The 21,664-nt window shown below is 34.2% G+C and overlaps 1 protein-coding gene across 2 annotated transcripts in view; it reads right to left on the reverse strand.

Moving 5' to 3' along the window:
* Trpm (Transient receptor potential cation channel, subfamily M) overlaps window positions 1-21,664 on the reverse strand; it is a 245,845-nt gene that overhangs the window by 215,352 nt on the left and 8,829 nt on the right. Inside the window, exons 2-3 of one of the 2 annotated variants that reach the window (XM_076411942.1) lie at window positions 9,937-10,039; window positions 297-332 (exon numbers count right to left, since the gene is read on the reverse strand). In XM_076411942.1, the coding sequence (XP_076268057.1) occupies window positions 297-332; window positions 9,937-9,966 (66 nt within the window). In that variant the 5' untranslated portion in view covers window positions 9,967-10,039. The remainder of the gene's footprint in view (window positions 1-296; window positions 333-9,936; window positions 10,040-21,664) is intronic. The other variant, XM_076411944.1, reaches the window with a different exon arrangement.

Raw genomic sequence — 21,664 nt, forward strand, 5'->3', positions numbered from 1 at the left:
CAAAGTCGCCTAACCTACAAAAACGAACGAGACGCACAAGAAGTCTTTGCATTGTCTTAAGAAAAACTTCTCATGTCGTGCCGAAATGAATGTCAACAGGAACCAAATAAAATATGATGAATGTAACGTTAGCGCAGAATCGTATAAGGTATTTATATAGCGAAGAAACAAAAAAAAACAGAATATATGAAGAATTAAGCTGGCCATGTATGTAGAAGAAGGCATAAAACAGGAGCGAGAGTAAAACAAAAGCTATCACTAAAGATCAAGTTGGCTAATAGTCGCATATCACTTACTTTCGCTCTGGGCTTCTCCAGATACTGATAGGAGTGCTGAAAAATAAGCCAGGTCAGTATCATAAAAATATATGGGGGTTTTATTTGTGTCCCCTCATTACTTATATGCTCTAGTAACTATGGTTCATACATTTTATTATAAAACAACACTCCTTACAAAAACCTTACACATAAAACGAAGCACCAGGTTCCTGAAATGTAGAAGTAACGGAAAATGAGAATATTTTATGATTTTGAAGTCAAAAAGGCTAATAGAATCAACCATCGACTAAATTGGCGAAGGTTTATCCCTGTAAGTTTACTGCTGGCTGAAATATATTCTATTTTACTAAATAATTTATATATTTTATTATGCGGTTTATGTTTTAATAAAAACAAATTATTAAGAAAGAAAAGAGAGAGAAAAGCCTATACCTACACTGTAGATCGAAATATAATACCGTTAGAAGTACAAATTAGATCTGTCTTTTTATATTACATAGTGATTTTGGTCATTTCAGAGAGCTCGGACGTTCACTTGTCATTAGCACTTAGTTTATATGATGGAGTTCATACAAAACCTCTGTTTTTCCTGTAGTCTATTTATAACAGGTCAAGTGAAAAGTCCCCAGCCTACCATAGTATAACACATTTTTTTCACAAAATTAGTTTTTTTTATTCAACATAATTCCCTTCAAGGGTGATACAATGATTATAGCGACCCTCCAACCTTTCGGTACCATTTTTGTAGTTCGATTTGTCCTTTGCTTCAAAATAGGTCTCAGTTTCAGCGATCACCTCTTCATTCGACAAAAATTTCTTCCCAGCGAGCATTCTTTTGAGACCTGAGAACAAAAAATAGTCGCTGGGGGCCAGATCTGGAGAATACGGTAGATGAACAAGCAATTCGAAGCCCAATTCATAGATTTTTGCCATCGTTTTCACTGTAGTGACACGGTGCGTTGTCTTGGTGAAGCAGCACTTTCTTTTTCTTCAAATGCGGCCGTTTTTCGGCGATTTAGTCCTTCAAACGGCCCAATAACGCTATGTAATAGTCGCTGTTGATGGTCCTTCCTTTTTCAAGGTAGTTAATGAAAATTATTCCATGCGCATCCCAAAATACAGATGCCATAACCTTGCCAGCCGACTGTTGCGTTTTCCCACGCTTTGTAGTGGGTTTATCGTGTGCGGACCACTCGGATGACTCTCTATTGGACTTCGGAGTGAAATGATGGAACCATGTTTCATCCATTGTCACATATCTCGGGTATATTACGCTTCATTATCTTCAAACACTGCTCCGAATCATCAACTCGTCGTCTTTTATGATCAAAAGTGAGCTCGCGCGGCACCCACTTTGCACAGAGCTTTCTCATACCCAAATATTCGTCAATGTATCAGGCTGGTGACTTTTCAATTGATTATATTAAATTGTCTATTAATTAAATACCATTTGTAGCAGCTTTTCTGATTTAATTGGAAGAAAGTATACCTGAAATGCATCGAATTTCTGTAGAAGTTATGGCAACGGTACTACTAATAAAAAGGTATTTACGAAATTGTTAAAAACAGTTAATTCAAAAAACTATGAGTAGGTATGAAACATTTATCTGACAAAAAGTATGCTTATCGATCAGTCTATTCCTATCAATGTTATCAAAAAAAGACTAAAAAAACCTACCGACCATCTACTGAGCTAGATAAAAATCCCTAGGGTCAAATGCTGCGTACAGACCGAACCAACGAAGGGCAACGAATGAGATTCGGCGTTGGAGACCAAACATTCGGTGGCCTTGGATGAAACACAAAATATTGAGAATTCAGAAGGGTATATTATATGGGCGTATGTGAAACGGTGTTTTAGTTTGTTCATTTGCGACTAGGTGGCTTGAAGTTTAAATTTGGCAGCAAAGCTAAATTTGACATATTCAGCTTTCAGGAGACTGTTCTAGAAGATAAGAAATCATAGAGTGCGTGTGTTTATATTTGATGGAGTTACTGGATATTTGAACTTCGGTTAAATTTTTTTCAACAAAGCTTTTGTTGAAAGCGTTTCTTTCAACAAACTTAAAAAATTTATAAACTTACGTGTTAAATATTCTTATTTTGTTAACTGTGTTTTTATGGTTCTTTTGTTAAAATGATTTGTTTAAGTCTGAAGACATCTTCATTCGACGTTCGTTGGGCGTGAATCCGTATTTCTCAATGGCGGCGGCGATTATCATTACCTACCGTCCGCACCGCATTCGTTGATTCCTTTAATTTCTTTTGGTGTTACCGACCCTCTACAGATTGCAAGCGAATGCCAATAAACTTTCGTTGGCCGTCGTCAAACCGTCCAAACAGAACTAGAAATATCCCAACAAACTCATGCGTTGGCTTTCGTTGGCTCGGTCTGTAGGCAGCCAAAGAATCATCCCAAATGGACTACACAAACTTGGAAAACTTTGGAAACTTCCGTAATAGTGAGCGGATATATGGGTGCATAGTGAAAAACAGAACCACAAGTTATCGTTCGCCTTAAAAATATTTGTAAAGGCCTAATATAATTTTTTATATAATACTACCCAGACTATCCGGCTATCTATTTTTTTTTGACTACTTAAATGGTGAACAAGTGAGACGGGTTGGTTTGTTTTTACCCTCAGTGACACTTTGTATCGCCGTTCAGCTAGTCGTTTTTTCTTTCTGTTAAATAACATAATACTTTTGTAGCGACCTTGAGGCATGTCGAATTTTACATCGTGGAATAACGGTCTACAAAATACCTAGATTCTAATCCCAGATGTTGAACACGGGCGGGGTGCCAGCAGCGCCAACTAGAACCCGACAACGAATAGCTGGCGGCAACCCCGAGACGTATATCTTGGATGTTATTGAAGGGTATTTCGGCCGTTCAGTGCTGAACCTTCGTTTGGTTTAGACGTGCCACCATCGACTGCCCAAGCCTCGTCTCCAGGTAACACCGCTGCCATCCGTTTTATCATTTGTATTTTTCACATTTTTATATAGCCAATAAATAACGGTCACATAATGTAAACACCTAAACCCTAAACTTTCAACTAAATTAATAGTTTTGTTTTCTAAACCCTTTCATATATTTCATATTATCTACCCACTATCCCACACCGCTGTATCCACCAGATATTGCTCATTCTGATTACTACCAACAGATCGAATTAATTTGTACTCCCAACGTGAGGAATGAAACAGACAAGATCTGATTAAATTCACTACTAAATAAAACAATTAATTTTTCATCAACAGGAAATAATATTCACCAGAAAATACTATACTCTTAATTGACGCAGCTTACTAGGCCAAGAAATGATGGTCCCTTGTGCTGTTATTTGGTTAATTTATCTCGAGCAGTGAAACAAAAAAGCGTCGGCATTCGTCACCGCCTACTAATTTAGTTCATTGAGAACACAATGTAATTGTTCCATGTAGTATTAACAACCAGCTACTTTTCAGAGTATATTAGAACGCGAAAATAATAAGCCCGTTATAATGAGAAATCTTTTATTAATTGGTTCGAAACAAACAACAAAACGCATAAAAAACTCGGAGAAAAACCAAAATGATCATCTATCATGATTGGATACAATAGAACAAATTTGAATTAAATTTTGAAAAACTGTACATTTGGCACAACTTAATACTTAAATACTGGATATTCTGGTAATGACAATAAGTAAAAATTCTAGCGATTGAAAAGAAAATTCAGAAAAAATATATGCTAAATTCGTTAATAAGTTCTGAAGATTCAAATGAGAAAATATTGTTGATCTCCAGTCTTGATAATTCTTGACAAGATGTTAGATCTGTCTGATCATTAATAATTCAGATAAGATAGCGTTGATACTCTAGAACTCTTGTTAATAATATCTATAATTAGAATAAAATCAAATATCTGACTAACGATAATTAGTTATCATCATCAATCCATATCACCCACTAAAAAGTTTCCACACCAAATACATTCCTCCATAAAATGTTGAAGTGTAAAAATATAATTGACATTACCAATTTGCTATTAATCGATGCTACTACAACTTTTGAATATAAACAGTTCTGGCTATCTAGTGAACGAGGAATTCTGAAAATTAAATTATTTATATTATGAATGATAATATATATCAATGGAAACAGTCGCAACTATAGTCAAATATTCAGATCGGTTAATAAAACATCTGAAATATCTCAATACAATAAAAAACAAGAAAAAACTGTCAATAAATGATTTATTTTCATCTAAATCCATCTGAATCCACACTGAACACAGCCAATTTGAAATCATAAATAGAAATTTGTGTTTTTAATCGTTGATTGTTTAAATATTTGTAAGAAAGCTCTCTAGAAGTGTCGCATGGTGTCTCCAGACACTTTTTGCAGCTTAATAATGTTCCTGACTCTTCTTGCGGTCTCTAAACTTAATGATACGCCAAACTCCACTTCGTCAAATGTACTTCAATCAATTTCAAATCACACAAACAGCTTTTTGACTTCTGTACAAATACGGAAAGCTACAGCCGTCAAATGAACAAATCGAGCGTAGAAAAAGAAAAATAAACAACATGGCCCGAAGAAATTTGAGAAGTTTGCAGACCAGAAGAATCTTGTAACTAATAGACAGATAAAAAAGAGATTGGAGATGGAATTTGACAATAGGATATGGAAAGAAGAATCACTCGCACCAAATTGGAAAATAGTACTTGTTCTGTTGCATAAAAAAGGGACATAAAAGGGACAGTAATAATTAAATTAAAGAAGAGTCACTCTGTTGTTCAAAGCCTTGTAGATATACGAAGAAATCATAGAATATCGCCTGAAATCAACAGTATCGCAGAGCGAATTCCTATTTTCTTACTTATTCGTATATTTCTCCTTACGTGTGGCTCCTTACTTTTTCCCTTGTGCACATTGTACGGTCATCATAGCTGGGGCTGGAGAAGTGAGTGCGTAATAGCAAAAGTGCATTGCTTATTTATATATATATTTGAGATTTCGACATTACCCTCGCGATGCCTATTAACTTTAGAGGTAGGATCTGCTCATCTCGCGCATCTGCTTTTCTTAATCTCATTACACGTCCGTTATTGTTAGTGTTTGGGTATAAGCTGATATCTCATGCATTACCATCCCTTCGTACCGTGTGCACATGTCAAGCTACATCTTAGCATAGTTTATGATTTCCATCAATTAACGTAATTATTAATTAAACTGTTTGTTGGGTAATTGTGATTTATTGACAATCTGAAGTATACATAAACGCCGCCAAAGGCGGTTCCTGGCGGCTCTTGGTGATATATAGCGTATCTAGCGTGTTTACTTTTGGCTTTTTTCCTTGTACACGCTGTATTTTTATCATATTCGGAGTATCACATTCATATTTATTTATTTAGTTATTTATAAGTTATATATTAGATAGTTTGGCTTTACCCTAACGAGTACTACTAACCCTAGTGGCACGATATCGTGCTCCTGTTTCCATTGATCTCATTGCACGTCCATTATTATTAGTGTTAGGATAGAAGCTGGTACCCTCTCGTGTGCACATATTATACGTCATCCTAGCAGGGCATAACAGATCAATTGAAAAGTCCCCGGCCTACTATAGTAAAACACATTTTTTGGCAAAATTACTTTTTTCTTATTCAACATAATTCCCGTCAAGGGTGATACACTGATTATAGGGACTATCCAATTTTTTGATACCATTTTTGTAGTACGATATGCCCTTTGCTTCAAAATAGGCCTCAGTTTCGGTCATCGCCTCTTCATTCGATGAAAATGTCTTCCCAGCGACAATTATTTTGAGATCTGAGAACAGGAAATAGTCGCCGGGGGCCAGGTCTGGAGAATACAATCGATAAAGAAGAAATTCGAAGCCCAATCCATGGATTTTTGCCATCGTTTTAACTGACTTGTGACATGGTGCATTGTCTTGGTGAAGCAGCACTTTCTTTTTCTTCAAATGCAGCCGTTTTTCGGCGATTTCGTCCTTCAAACGGTCCAATAACGCTATGTAATAGTCGCTGTTCCTTTTACAAGGTAGACAATGAAAATTATTCCAGGCGCATCCCAAAATACAGACCGCCATAACCTTGCCAGCTTGACTGTTGCATTTTCCCACGCTTTGGAGCTTGTTCATCATGTGCAGTCCACTCGGATGACTGTCAACTGGACTTCGGAGTGAAATGATAGAGCCATATTTCTACCATTGTCACATATCGACACAAAAACTCGGGTTTATTCCGCTTGATCATCTTAAAACACTGTTCTGAATCATCAACAAGTCGTTGTTTTTGGTCAAAAGTAAGCTCGCGCGGCACAAATTTTGCACAGAGCTCTCTCATATCCAAATATTCATGAATGATATGATGTACACGTTCAGTTGATATCTTTAGAGTATCTGCAATTTCATTCAATTTCAATTTACGGTCATTCAAAATCATTTTGTGGATATTTTTAATGTTTTCGTCAGTAACAACCTGTTTTGGGCGTCCACCTGCGTTCACCGTCTTCGTTGCTCATTTCACCATGTCTAAACTTAGCATACCAATCATTGATGGTTGATTTTCTTGGGGAAGTGTCCGCACACTCGGCATCAAGCCAAGTTTTTGCTTCAACTGTATTTTTTCCCTTCAAAAAGCAATATTTTATCAACACAACGAAATTCCTTTTTATCCATTTTTTAACAATAACAAAAGTTGCTTCACTCAAAATGCTATAATTCACAAACTAATGATCCGATAGCTGTCAAATTTATACACGCATCTTTTGAGGGTTAGGGCTAACTAAAAAACATGGATTTAATTCTAGTAGCACCATCTATGTGCCAGGCCGGGGACTTTTCAGTTGACGTGTTATCACTGTTATCAGTTATTGTTCTTGTCTGTTACCTGTTTTGATTTTCCGTCAATGTTATTGACTACTATGGACTAACATTGTCATTCTTTGTTACTGATGTTACTATTACCATCCATTATTAGTAGTTGTCGGTACATTTATTTATTCATACTATTATTAACCGGTGCTATGATCTGCCATCATAATTAATTATCTGTACTTTTAACTGCCACTATATAACTGTCAATACCGTTATATTTCAATATTACTTGATATTAGAGGTATCTGTCGTGACAAACTTCGATCCCTATTATATTTCATGTATATCTTGAATTTAATTTCTTTGAAAATTGTTTGCTAGGGTAGGTTTTCATTATGTTTTCAGACCTGCCAATTTGCAATATAACAATTTGCCTTATTTATTTTGTGCCTTTTGGATATTTTCATTTATTCTGATCTCCGTTTTTATTTATTTGAGATGTCAAATTGTTTTATTACATATCCTTTTTATTTTACGCCCTGGGTTTAAAATTAGCCCTACACAAAAACACTTTTCCCCAACCTATTAACTTATAAACAAAATAGGCGAACGAAATTTACAATGTTAATGAACCAGACAAAATTGAAACAATACAACACCACCGTCGAAATGTAAATGTACATTTAACGGCATCTTTTTACGGCCGATAATAAACAGGAAAATCCTCCAAAGAACCATCGACATTTACTGCAGCTTCGTACGGGGTCCGAAATGGCGCCGGCACCTTCACCGGAAGATTTGCGGATGCCATTATTGTTCTTAAAAGTTTCCTTGCAACGAATTTACCGGTTTTTGGAGGGCGCGATATAATCCGTAAACTTTTTCGATTTATTGCGGCCGCCGTTGTCGCGTTGGAAATTAGCTTCGTACGGATTTCTTTGCGAGAAATAGCCGCGATGAAATGATTAAACCACAAAAAAATCGAATTGTTCGCGAGCGACAACGTCGTCGCGTAATTTACGATGACTGTGCGTTAAAGAAAATGGCTGATTGTACGTTGTCAACCTTAGATAATAGCAACGACCTTACCATGGCGCCTACGAAAGTTACAACAACAATATATTACGAATATAATACTGGAAAAACTCCTTGTGCAGCGACGGCTTAAATTTATCGCTGAATAGAATCAGCTAATCCTGTCTCGCTATCTTGTAGATGGTGTAGCGGCCGCTATAACCCTTTAGGCCACCACGCATTCACCTACATCAAAGTTAGAGGTTGGCAACGCTGATGGATTGTAACCATGCGGTTCCCGGCTATAACAGGTCAATTGAAAAGCCTCCGGCCTGACACATAGATGGAGCTACTAGAATTAAATCCAAATGTTTTTTAGTTAGTCTTAACACTTAAAAGATGCGTGTATAAATTTGACAGCTGTCGGATCATTAGTTTGTGAATTATAGCATTTTGAGTGAAGCAACTTTTGTTATTGTAAAAAAAATGGATAAAAAGGAATTTCGCGTGTTGATAAAATATTGCTTTTTGAAGGGAAACTATACAGTTGAAGCAAAAACTTGGCTTGATACCGAGTTTCCGGATACTGCCCCCGGAAAATCAACCATCAGGGATTAGTATGCTAAGTTTAGATGTGGGGAAATGACCACCGAAGACGGTGAAGGCAGTGGACGCCCAAAAGAGGTTGTTACCGACGAAAACATTCAAAAAATCCACAAAATGATTTTGAATGACCGTAAATTAAAATTGAATGAAATAGGAGACACTAAAGATATCAACTGAACGTGTACATCATATCAATCACGAATATTTGGCTCTGCACAAAGTAGTTGCCGCGCGAGCTCACTTTTGACCACAAACCACGTCAAAGTGCTGCTTGACCAAGACAATGCACCGTGTCACAAGTCAGTGAAAACGACGGCAAAAATCCATGAATTAGGCTTCGAATGGCTTCCTCATCCAACGTATTCTCCAGATATGCCCCCCAGCGACTATTTCCTGCTCTGAGATTTCAAAAGAATGCCCACTGGGAAGAAATTTTCGTCGAATGAAGAGGTGATCGACTAAACTGAGACCCATTTTAAAGCAAAGGACAAATCATACTACAAAAATGCTATCGAAAAGTTGGAGGGTCGCTATAATCAGTGTATCACCCTTGAAGGGAGTTATGTTGAACAAAAAAAATTTTTTCTCAAAAAATGTGTTTTACTATGGTAGGCCGAGGACTCTTCAATTGACCTGTTATGTTGTGATAAATATTTAAAAATTCTGGAACACTATCGCAGCGCCCCTACCAGGTTCGGTTGTGAATCTAAACCATTATCAAATCCACATAAATACACGAAAAAAAATCCATCAATATCGGTCTAATAGGGTAGGAGGAGTTTAGTTTTATGAACAGGGATGAAAGAATTATTTTACCTTTACCTAATAACTAATTAGTTTATTAAACTAGCTATAACTTGTTAGGAATAAAATAATGGTTGGTCTAGGAGACCTGTTTTATAATTTAAACAAAAACTCTATCTCTCTACAAAAGCTATTAATATTTTCTGGGCTCAGACATCATATAGTAGCGGATTCAGTGTCCAGGTTGGATCATAAAGTGATTGTTGGGTCTAAAGGTGGGTTTACACCAGTTATCACTAAAATATAAATACTAAAAGAGCTTTTATAATAGAGCTTACACCAAAGATTAACTGGCGGACTAAAATATTGTCAAGTTTATTTGTTGTCAGTTTGAGCCTCTTAACATCTGGATCCGCTACTAGCATAAAATGAAGTTTTATAGAAAACACCAATAATATTGCTTACCGTTTTGTTGTGTAGCTTGGACTTCTTCATGTTGACTACGTGTAACCTCACAGGATAATATCGTTGCTACCATTGTTTCAGTAACCAACCTCTTGTTGTGGCTCTAAAAAGATTATAGAGTCAGCTCATAATTAAGTCGCACACTGTGATTTATAGATAAAATATTAGGTTAGGGACATCAAAACCACATATCCCTAGTAATATTTAGTCAGTAAAGATACGTGTGTTTGAAAGGTAACAGTTCATACATATAATATTGGAAATATAAGCGTTGGAAACTATCGACTGAAAACGACTATCGACTTTTGGGAATTGTCTACTTTTTATTATCGACTGTTTCAGTCGTGTACTTTTAGTTACAATTTTAGGTTCTATTAGATTTATTCAACTGATTTTTAACGTTCTGGCTTTGGCGTCCTAACCACGACCTTTAAAATAATGTGCCCAATTTTTGCTTACATAGATTTACATGTAGTAATATTTAAACACTGGAAGATTATTTATTAATTTAATAAGGTTAAAAAAACATTTCGACTGATAAATAGAAAAATAATTTAGACTGCATTTATGTTATGCTATCTTGGCAATATTTCGTCTTTTTGTGATCGACTTTATCGCTTTTCTACGTCTCTTGATGTTTGTTCATGACTGTTAAAATTTCTTTAATTGAAGTTCCAACGATAAACAAAATCCTTATTTTATTTAGAAATGGCGATGGTTGACTAGTTGATAAAAATTGACTGAGAAAATAGGATACAAATATTTAGTGATCATTACTCCATTCCTTCTTACGATGAAGTCAATTTTGTTTCAATTTTGGAATGAAATAGAAATAAACCAATTGTTTTTATGATATTGTGTCAGTGTTACTTTCCGAATAATAAAACACGATTTATATATTCATTATTCCGTTCCTTTTTTCACATTGCTACTTCGATATTTCCAATCCAGCCTCTTTGAAAATGGAGATTCCAAAAGGTCGTTTTTGTTATATTTTGCTTGTTTATTTATGAAAAGGGAAATTTCAGCGCAGACATATTGAAAATTTTATGGTATTTACGGTGATGAATGTGCTTAAGTGGACACATGTGTCAGAATTCGATGAAATGTTCGAATTTGAATGTTAAAGATGCAAAACGCTCCTCATTCGCATGCGATTGTCGCATCTTAAACAAATGATTTCATTTCCGACACTATCTCGATGTAGAGTTTGCATTGATGTTGAAAGACCTTAAGCTTGCAGATGCCAGACTGTAACGGTGTTCCAGTTTCGAAACCAAAACGAAGCGAAGTATTAGTAAGGAAGAGGCAGATTTCAGTTTTGATTGTAACATTTGCACATTATTAATACTATGAAACTATATTTTTGTACAATCCAGCCCAAGTGTTTATATTGAGTGTATTCAACATATCCAAATCACTCCCTTTCTTGTCAATGACTCCAGTATTCCATCTATTGCATTAAAATAGTTAAATCATAAAAAAACAGAAAATGTATTATAATGGTGCTTACAGATAACATTTGTTGTTAAATATTTTATGTCTTGAAGGATGATGAAATAGCAAATATTGATAGGCAGAAAGATTGTTCTTTGTTTGTGATGTGTATTTAATAAAACAATGCTTAGAAATACGTATTTATTTCATACACAATTTTTAAATCTTTTCATAGAAACTAGGATTATACATGTAATACATTTTCCAGGGAACTGTAGTAATGTTATGTTATATTATTGTATTGTTTGACGAAAAGAAATACTGCCCTGCAATATTCCTAGATGTTTCACAAGCTTTTGATCGGGTTTGGCATTTGGGATTATTTAGGACCCGGGGTCGGCTACCTATGTTAGTCTAGGTGATTTGACAAATGTTCTAACTAAACAACAACAAAAAATAATTGCCCCCGACGAGAATCGAACCCGCGAGCTCCATTTGGAAGCTAAACTCTTTAACCATCACACCATAGAAGCAGTTGTTAACAATATTTCTACGAGCTCTTATATGCTATAGTTAGTGGTTAAAAAGCAAACTGAATGGCTCTTGCACTGAACGACTTCCGATTTTCCGTTACATCAGCACAGCAATAACATTATACAGAAATATCTGATTGTTTTAGATAAAGAAATGTGTGAGAACTATGTATGTGCCTTTGAAATTTGAGCGTTTCCCTTGAAACCCCCCGCCCCTCACCGCAACGGATTCTGATTTGCTTCCAATGGGACCACCTCGGAAGTAAACTTTTTCTAATAAAAAAATAATTTTGAAAATTGGCCTACAATTGACGCAGAAATCGGCGAACATACATTAAAAAATATATATGTACAGCCGAACATAGAACCTCCTCCTTTTTCGAAGTCGGTTAAAAATATATGAAGAGGTTTAATATTTTTTAGGGGAACATATTCAGCTTCTAAAGCTGGCCAAAATGCGACACAGTATATATAGTCAAAAATTGCACGCTTTCCATATCTAATACATTCTTCCATAATCTGACACAGTGCGAGAATCTTATCTACATAATCGCTATTCGGTCTAAATTCTGCCTGCTCTTCTCTGTTTGTTTCTTCGCGAACTCTTTGAAGTGTTATTTGTACAATTTTCATAAACACTTTCTCGACAATTGACGGGAGACTTATTCCTTGAAAGTTGTTTTAAAATAAATGAAATATTTAAAATATAAACACGTATTTAAAGATACTATCGTATCAAACCTTCTATAATATATGAAGTTATTTTTTTTAATTATAAAGCAAGTGAAAAAAGCTTTTAATATACTTGACATAAAAATATGAATTGGATATTATTATAGCGATAATGGCGTCACTTAAGTGTTGAATAATTAACGAAACAGTAAAAAACAACCACTAATTCGAATATATACGATATACATTTAACAAAACATTATAAAAGAATCGGGAAGCTTTTTTGGATTAAAGTAAATAAAATGAAAATAATAATTATAAAAATTAGCATCTAAATATAAAAATGAATATTTCAATAATGATAATGAAAACTATCACCAGGATAATCTAAAATAATTACCGATACAATACAAAAATACAGAATTTTTTTGTTTAAATGAATATAGAAAAGGAATATCTCAGCTGTCTGAAAGTTCTTTGAGAGTTTGATTTAAGTTCTCGTCCAATAGCTCTTAGGACAATAGCACATTCTGTGATATTATTGCTATCAGTAGCATACCAGAAGTTTTTAAAGTATTACACAGGTTCGATAGTAGATTTTTTTTTAATGAAACAACCAAAGTAATGAATGTACAAAATGTAATTTTTGCCGTTGTATGGTTAGCGTGTGACTACACTCAATAATACTAAATGTAAAACTATTATTTTATATAGAAAAATCTTAAAACCATTGGATTAACAGTAACATTAGATTATTTAACATATTTTTACATTGATATTTGGAGTTTTAGTCAATAAATATCTCTAATAAAAACACCTGATATTTAATAAATTCAATATATAACAAAATTAAATACACAATGAATGAAATTAAGAACCCAACTACAACATCAATTATAAGGAAACAATAAAGAAACTCTAAAGCGTATACAGTACATTCGACAACATTTTTACCGCTTGTAAAAATTATATCTGCAACAATGGCGAACAAAGATCAAAAGCCTCCATAAAAAATCCTTTCGGAGTAATAATAAAAAAATAACAAACAGCCGTGGGGAGGATTTTTTGTTCGATGGAGTAAGAAGCCTCAACAATGGAATATAAAGACCTTTTGAATCTATCCCATCATACGATATCGAGGAATCCACCTTATTGAACTTTTCGATCCTCCAAAGAGCCTCAGTCAATAATTGTGTCCTGAATAAGTTATTTTGGAGCAATATGTCGGAAATTCGAAAAATACTTTCGGAAATGATTTGGGGTCGGTGGATTCTTTTGTTAATATCAGCTTGTTAAAAAGTGATTTCGCTTTGTAATCTTAAATTATCTTTTATATATATATATATATATATATATATATATATATATGTAGATACGCAAATTTGAATATTATATTATTATTTAATTATTACATTGTTAATAGTCGTTTTCGATTAACCTACAATTTGTCTTTATGCTAACTTAAATCTAGGTATATAACTAGGAGGACCCATTGGCCTTATCTCAGTCTCTGTTGAAATAATGTTTATACATGTCTCTGCTGTATTTTTTATTAACTGCACCTTACTACACAACACTACACAAAATCAGATGGTTTGATTCTTTTGAGTCTCGTGTCCTGCTCTGGTAGTATCCAAAAGTAGCAGTACTTCAATATTCTCATGAGAATGGAGTCTTTCCTCATACCCCTAGAGAATTCTCTTGATTTCTGGATTAACTGTGGGTATCTGAAGGTCTCGATGTAAGTAGTCAGTCCTATAGTATTTGGGTGCGCCCACAATACTTTTCAGGACTTTCTTCTAAAAATTTGTATTTTGTTTATGTTACTCTTTGCAGAACATCCCCATAATTGTACTCGGTATATCCATATAGGTTTCAGTATTTGCTTATATAATAGCAATTCATTATGTACTGATAATTGTGATTTTCTTCCAATTAGCCAGTACATTTTCCTATATTTCAATTTCAGTTCTTTTCTTTACTTCTTTATATGTTCCTTCCGGCGAAGTTTTGCATCAAGATTCATTCCGAGATATTTAGCATTGTTGCTATATGGAATGATGGTATTATTTAATGTTATTGGTGGCAGTACGGTCTGATTGTAAGTGAACTGCACATGCACATATTTACTTTCGTTAATTTTTATTTTCCAAGCTTGTGTCCAATTAATTATATTGTCACTTGCCTGTTGTAATTTTCGTGTGGCTTCTTCATTATTGTATCCGACAGCTATACTCGCAGTATCATCAGAAAATGTAGCCATCGTAATAGTCTCCTTTTGTGATATATCAGAAGTGTAGAGTAAATAAAGCATTGGCCCGAATACACTTTGTTGTGGTACACCTGCTTTAGCTTCTTTTATTGTAGAATCATTTAAATATGACTGGTTACTAAGGGAAGCCCTATATTGTTCCACATGATTTAGTGAAAGGTATTTTTGAATAGAATAGTTATAAGGGATGAAAATCAGACCACGTACGACAAAAATGCGCAAAAAGATGTTCGTCATCGAACATGGGAGAAGTCCACACTGAAGCCAAGAAAAAAGGAGAATAACATGAACAAATTCCCTTCATTAAACATGAAAAAATTAAAATTACTTTTCTCTGATTTACAATTAGTCAACACACCATACATACAGTATCTGATATTAGTCAATGAAAACAGGAATCAGTACAAATTATTGTTGTCATAACTTAAAAATGTTGTTCAGAGAGTTGGAAATAAATGGTAATCGAACGGTGTCAGATCAGAGCTTTACGCGGATATGACATCACCAAACTACTATAATTTCCCACGAGTTACGACATTTATATGAGACAGCGCCTTGTCATAATGAATTAGCTAATCAATTTCATCAGCTTCTAGCAAGATTCAATTATTCGATTCTTTAACATAATGTTCCGTTTAACAATATACAATTTAGTTCTTTATCTAATGCATATATTTATTAATCGTTTCTTTTATTAAAACATATTCATTATTTAATTCACTTAATTCACTTCGCTAATGTGAATGACTCGATAATGTAAATATTTTGGCTCTTGGTGTGAATTAGTTAATGTTAACAAGCGTCTACTGTATTAGTTTTTTTATGACTAAGAATAACAATAAGTAGTGTTTATCGAAAGTGAACAAATACATTGGTTACCGAATCTTTATTAAAAGTCCATCAATATGTTAGACAGAGGGTTGTGACGTGATAATTCGGATTGTCTTCTGAGTAACCCCCACATTTCTTTGAGACTCATAGAAGCACGTTCAAACAATAAAACTTCATTATCAAAATAAGAAGAAAATCAAAGTATAACTGTGTTCGTAACATCTGAAGGTAACCCTGCCACGTGCATTTCTTTATTTTTATATTCATATAGTGTGATCTTGTTTAGTGTATAATATCTGGTTTAGTGTTTAATATCTGGTTTATTGTTTAATATCTGCTCGCCAAAAATTAATATTTCTTCTGCATATAATTATATTCCATTTATACGGAAACAAATTATCGAAGATATTGTCTTTATCTAACAGCACCTGTACCCTAAATTGGTGACCCCGACGTGATCAAAGTGCCTAACAGGTAAATCAACTCAACATAAGCCACTCGACAGGTGCTTGACACGTGCATGGAAGGATAGCACGAGGAACGGATCTCATCAACAACACGTGGTCGACGACATCCCACGAGACTAGCCTGATGGACGAAAACCACAGAAGCCCATCATGTATACCAGCAACACATGAGCACCCTCGCATCACGAAACGGGACACGTAACACATTTACAGGTACCCTCAAACAAAACTAAACGCCTCAAGACGAACGACGTCCTGCTACAGCTCCGATGGCAGCTGATCCCGGAAAACTCCTCGCTCAGGTTGGGATCCCCATCTCATCAGCAGTCCCCGGGCGTTTGTTTGCGTGATTGCGGGTGCATTCCGGAACTTGCACCACATATAGGTACGTTCCACGGCTGTTCCACTAGGAGGGGAGTTATGTGGCGACCGCCACGACCCTTTAGGCCACCACCAATTCACCATCAACAACTACAAAGGTTGGCAACGCCGGTGGATTGGTACCATGCAGTTCCAGGGTATAAAAGACCATCAGGACGACGTCTCGCTCTCTTTTCTTATCACCGTCCCCCTGTAACAGTACCACTTCCACAGCGCTACCGTACTTCCTTCACCTTAACCTAATAACCTGTCAATTCTCCCATCAACCACATGTATCAATCATAAGTAAGAAAAAACAACTTTGATTCAACCAGTGTTTTTAGTTCTCGTGTAAATTCCTTCCAAAAATAGTAGTGAGTGTTCTGATAAATCATCGCAGCGGCAGCCACACATTTCGACCGATTGACCGACCCGACGAACATTCCTACAACTGATATAATAAATAAAAAATCTTGGTTACAATGAGGGAAATTCAAGAATAAATTAACAAGGTGAACAGGGTGAACCTTAAATACTGACAAATGCTTCACCAAAAACCAAACGAATTAATTTTCTTATCAACCTAATATGATGATGATGGGTTATTAACCCGTTCCGCATCCTTTTGCGGATTCCGTGCAGCCATTACAGCGTCCTAATCAATATTTACCCACTAACCGAGTTTTGGCCTTTTATCGGATCAATTTTGAGCAACTAAAACAAACGAAATTCCTGTCAATCGTTCGTGCAGCTTCGTTCTTTTGTACCTCGTAAATATTTATGTTAGTTTCGATGTCAACAAGTGTTTTTGTAGTTGTGCGAATAAACTAAGGATATCATTAACAATGCGCGGAAATTGCTTACGGATCTTGCATCGACTTGTTACCGATGGATAAAAATGATAAACAGTAACGAACAATGCGTCGTGTTAAATGTATTCAAACGCTGTAATTTTTAATTAACTAGTGATACGGGGGCATTTTGATAAGTCGCTGGTTCTTTGAATTTTATGCGTATTAATTTCAAATGTATCACTACTGCCCTTAACTGTCGAGATACTACTGTGATATTTTGAGTAAGTTGTCATTCAGTTTGTGTCTGACAGCCAGTGATATCACACGACTTCTCGAATTTTAACAAAAATGGGAAAAGTGATTTTCGTCTGCTCATTAAGAATTATATTTTACATAATATAATTAAGAACGTCACCAAAACCAAGGAAAAGCTTGATAAATAATTTGCACCATCAACTTCAATGGTTAAAAAGTAGTTTACTAAGTTCCATTCTTGTCAGATCAGCACAAGTAACGACGGACGTTTAGGTCATCCAAAAGAGGTCGTCCCGCCAGAAATCGTCCATAAAATCCATGAAATAATATGAGCGACCAAAGAATGAAAGTATGTTGGATAGCTGATACTGTAAGCATCTCAACTGAGTGGGTACATTAAATTTTACATGAATATGTAGATAAAGCTATGCGCGAGATGCATTCTGCAATTGCTAGCACTCAACCATAAGTGTAACCGTTTCTACTCTACAAAGGAATGCTTGGCTATGTTCAGCCGCAATATTAAATTTTTGGACCATTTCGTAACGGCTGACGAAAAATCATAACAAAATATCAGAGACTAAGGGATTAGACGATTGTAAAACGCAAATACAAGACATTATTGTATAAATCCATACTCAAACCTATCCGGTCATGTGCTATTCAACTACGGGGAACCACTAGGAAATCTAATATATCCATGATACAACCGTTCCAAAATAAAGTGTTGTCGATGCTCCGTACTATATTTCAAATGAAGTGATACAACGCGATATTCCTCTAGAACCAATAACGAGTGTAATTCAACGTGTTTGTGTGAAGTGTAGACTAAAACGTCTAACACCATCTGATCTGATTATTGGACATATATAAACTTTAGAATAAGCTTTAAAATAAAACTAATTAATTAAAACACTATTTTGTACAGGAGATCACTTAATGAAGTGACTTTTTGCATGCCATGTATATATATATATATATATATATATATATATATATATATATATATATATATATATATATATATATATATATATATATATATACTAGTGACCCGCCCCGGCTTTGCACGGGTGCAATGCTGATACTAAATTAAATACACTACAGAAAAAATATGAACGTTGTATATAAAAACATAGCGGCCCGCTCCGACTTTGCACGGGCATAAAATATATATGCCTATGTCACTCAATGAAAACATGATTAAAATCGATCCAGTATTTTTGGTTCATTCATTACTGCCCTTGGCCTGCACGCATTAAATTTGGAGTAAAACAATTCCTCTTCCCCTATACTTACTATGAAGATTTCCTGCTATCTTTGGAATATCTAAATTCATACAATTTTTATTACATTACACATTTTTAAACGCAAATTTTAAATTTGTAATATCTCCGAATATATTTGTTTAATTTACATGCTGTAAGGAACCATATTGATCTATATTAATTGCACACTGTATTTAAGGTACTTAATTCGATAAGGATTAATGCCGTATTGTTTAAAATAGCTTCGTAAATAAGCCATTTTCTTACGTAAAAAGTAAACAATAAAAATGGTTAATGTGGGTTATCCCTAAAAGATAAACATATACCATCGCAGACTTTTTTGTAGACCTTTTTATGGTGTACAATACTGTAGTACATTAATTTGATCTAACTCGTAGGGTTAGGCAGCGTTTTTGCTAATTGCTAAATAAGCCTAAAAAAATAGGTTAATTTACGACATCACGTTAGAAACCTCTAAAATTAGCAATGTTGCCTTAGTATATTATGCATGTATTATACATATAAACCTTCCTCTTGAATCACTCTATCCATTGAAAAAAACCGCATCAAAATCCGTTGCGTAGTTTTAAAGATTTAAGCGCACATAGGGACAGAAAAGGCGATATATATATATATATTTAGATATATATATATATATATACATATATATACATATATATATATATATATATATATATATATATATATATATATATATATATATATATATATATATTACAAATACTTATTTATTTAGATTGTGGAACTACTAAGAGTAATAAAAATTTATTTTATTGTTATTATCTTATATTATTTAATTAACGAAAAAGATTTCATATTTGTTAAATATAATAATTTTCGGATTACATAATGCATTTTCGTAGCTTGTAATGTGTTTTGAAAATGTTTCTTTCAAGTGTCACCTATAGGTTAGATAGAAGACTGTCGCAGACGTATTGTATCTAAACAAACTCGTAAAAAACCTGTAATCGATTGATGGAAATTGTAACTAAGGGAATATTTTGCTTCGTTGGACAAATATAAGAAAAATATAGGGTAAGTTAAATATGGGTTTGAGGAGACAGTGTTATATGAAATGAATAATTTATTATACCCAAGGAAAACCGTAATCAATTATATATTTTCTATTTTCAGCGATGAAATTTAATCGCCTTTATAGATAATAATGTTATTATCGCAATCACTAAACTTTATCTAGCTCTGGATGAAGGGTTTCTGAAAAAATAATACATTTTGAATCCACCAATTATAATACGTCAATTAGTCATGTGACTGATTCATATTGAGAGGTTCCTTAGGCTTTTTAAGGGTTAAAATGGGTCGATCAAAGTTTTTCTTAATATATAGGGTAGTGCAAACGTTAAAAAAATCCCATCTTGGTTATGTAACGTTCAGCTCAGTTCAGCTGCAACCATTGTGTTATGTAGATGTCCAAATTTTATTATGGATATGCCACAAGAACGAGCAGAAATAGTGACAATATTTATTGAAAATAATCGTTCCATTGTTGCCACACGTTGTATATTAATATTTAATTTTCCTCAAAACAGAAACAAAAAGAAAGCATTTGAGTAAGTTAAATTCAGTAAGTGATTAAGTTTGATTTCTTGTCATAAAAATACATAAATATTACTTCTTAGTATTGAACAGTGATGAACACCCTACATTTTTAAAATACTACACTGTTGCAGTTATTTATTTTAAAGTCGTACTGAATACATAAAAGCTGATTAAGACAGTCTTAATTATATGGATGGAACACATTAAAAAAAATTAAACAAAAAATAGTTAAGAAAAAACTCCCAATTCAAAAAGAAAATCTCAATTATATCTTGATATAATAATTTGCTGTTGTATATAAGAAAAATCTAAAACCTATAAAATACAGCTGTGGGGAATATTTTCATGGCGAAGTTCTAAAAAGTGCCATAGATGTACCCAAATACTATAGGAATGATTATTTACAGCCAAATCTTCAGATACCAATTGTTACTCAAGAAATGAATGAAGTTGCAACTCATGAAATATTTGAGTAAGACACATGCTCAAAATAAAAAAGCCATTTGATCTTGTAGTACACTGAACAGTACCTAACAAAAAACAGCAGTGTTAATTAATACAATATTACTATAGAGGTTAAATAAGGACTAATGGCTTCTCCTAGATATAATTATGTGGGTCTTCAAACGTATAAAATCGCATTCCGGATCTGTCCAAAAGGTACACACTAATGAACCCAATCTAACGCCGTTGTCAGATGGTGATTATTTTTACGCAGCAGCTTTTCTGTGAGTGGAAACTATTCCTCAGGGTTGGTTTGTTAGCAATATTCTGATTGGCGTGCTTGTACATATTTAATAAACAGTTACAGTCATTTCACATGAGCTTTGATAATATATAAATTGAGTCCTACATTGCCAAAGTAAAATGTGATTAATGGTGGATCAATGTCAAACCAAATAATTGAGAATATCATTTAAGATTATTTCTTTATGCAATTTAGGAGTTAATATAATTTTTCTTTTTCTCAAGACATTTTTCAGATTATGTTGCCATAGGTTATAGGCTAAAAAGTGTTTTAATAGTTAAGTCATTCATTATAAATATTAGGTTTGTTTATTGTGCATTATGGAAGTGTTAGACACATATATTTCTTGTTTTTAGAGCAAAGACTTTGGAAAAGATTTCCATCTCCAACAACAATGGAGCAATTGGAATATGCCTTGATACAAGAATTGAACAATACTCGCAAATCAATATGGAAACTATTCAGATACTTTACGAATCTATTCAGTGAAGAATTGCAGCTGTTTTCAAA

This window comes from Rhynchophorus ferrugineus, unplaced genomic scaffold (genome assembly GCF_030347505.1).
Source record: "Rhynchophorus ferrugineus isolate W39M unplaced genomic scaffold, kcgeb_rfMv2 rfM8, whole genome shotgun sequence".
NCBI lineage: Eukaryota > Metazoa > Arthropoda > Insecta > Coleoptera > Curculionidae > Rhynchophorus > Rhynchophorus ferrugineus.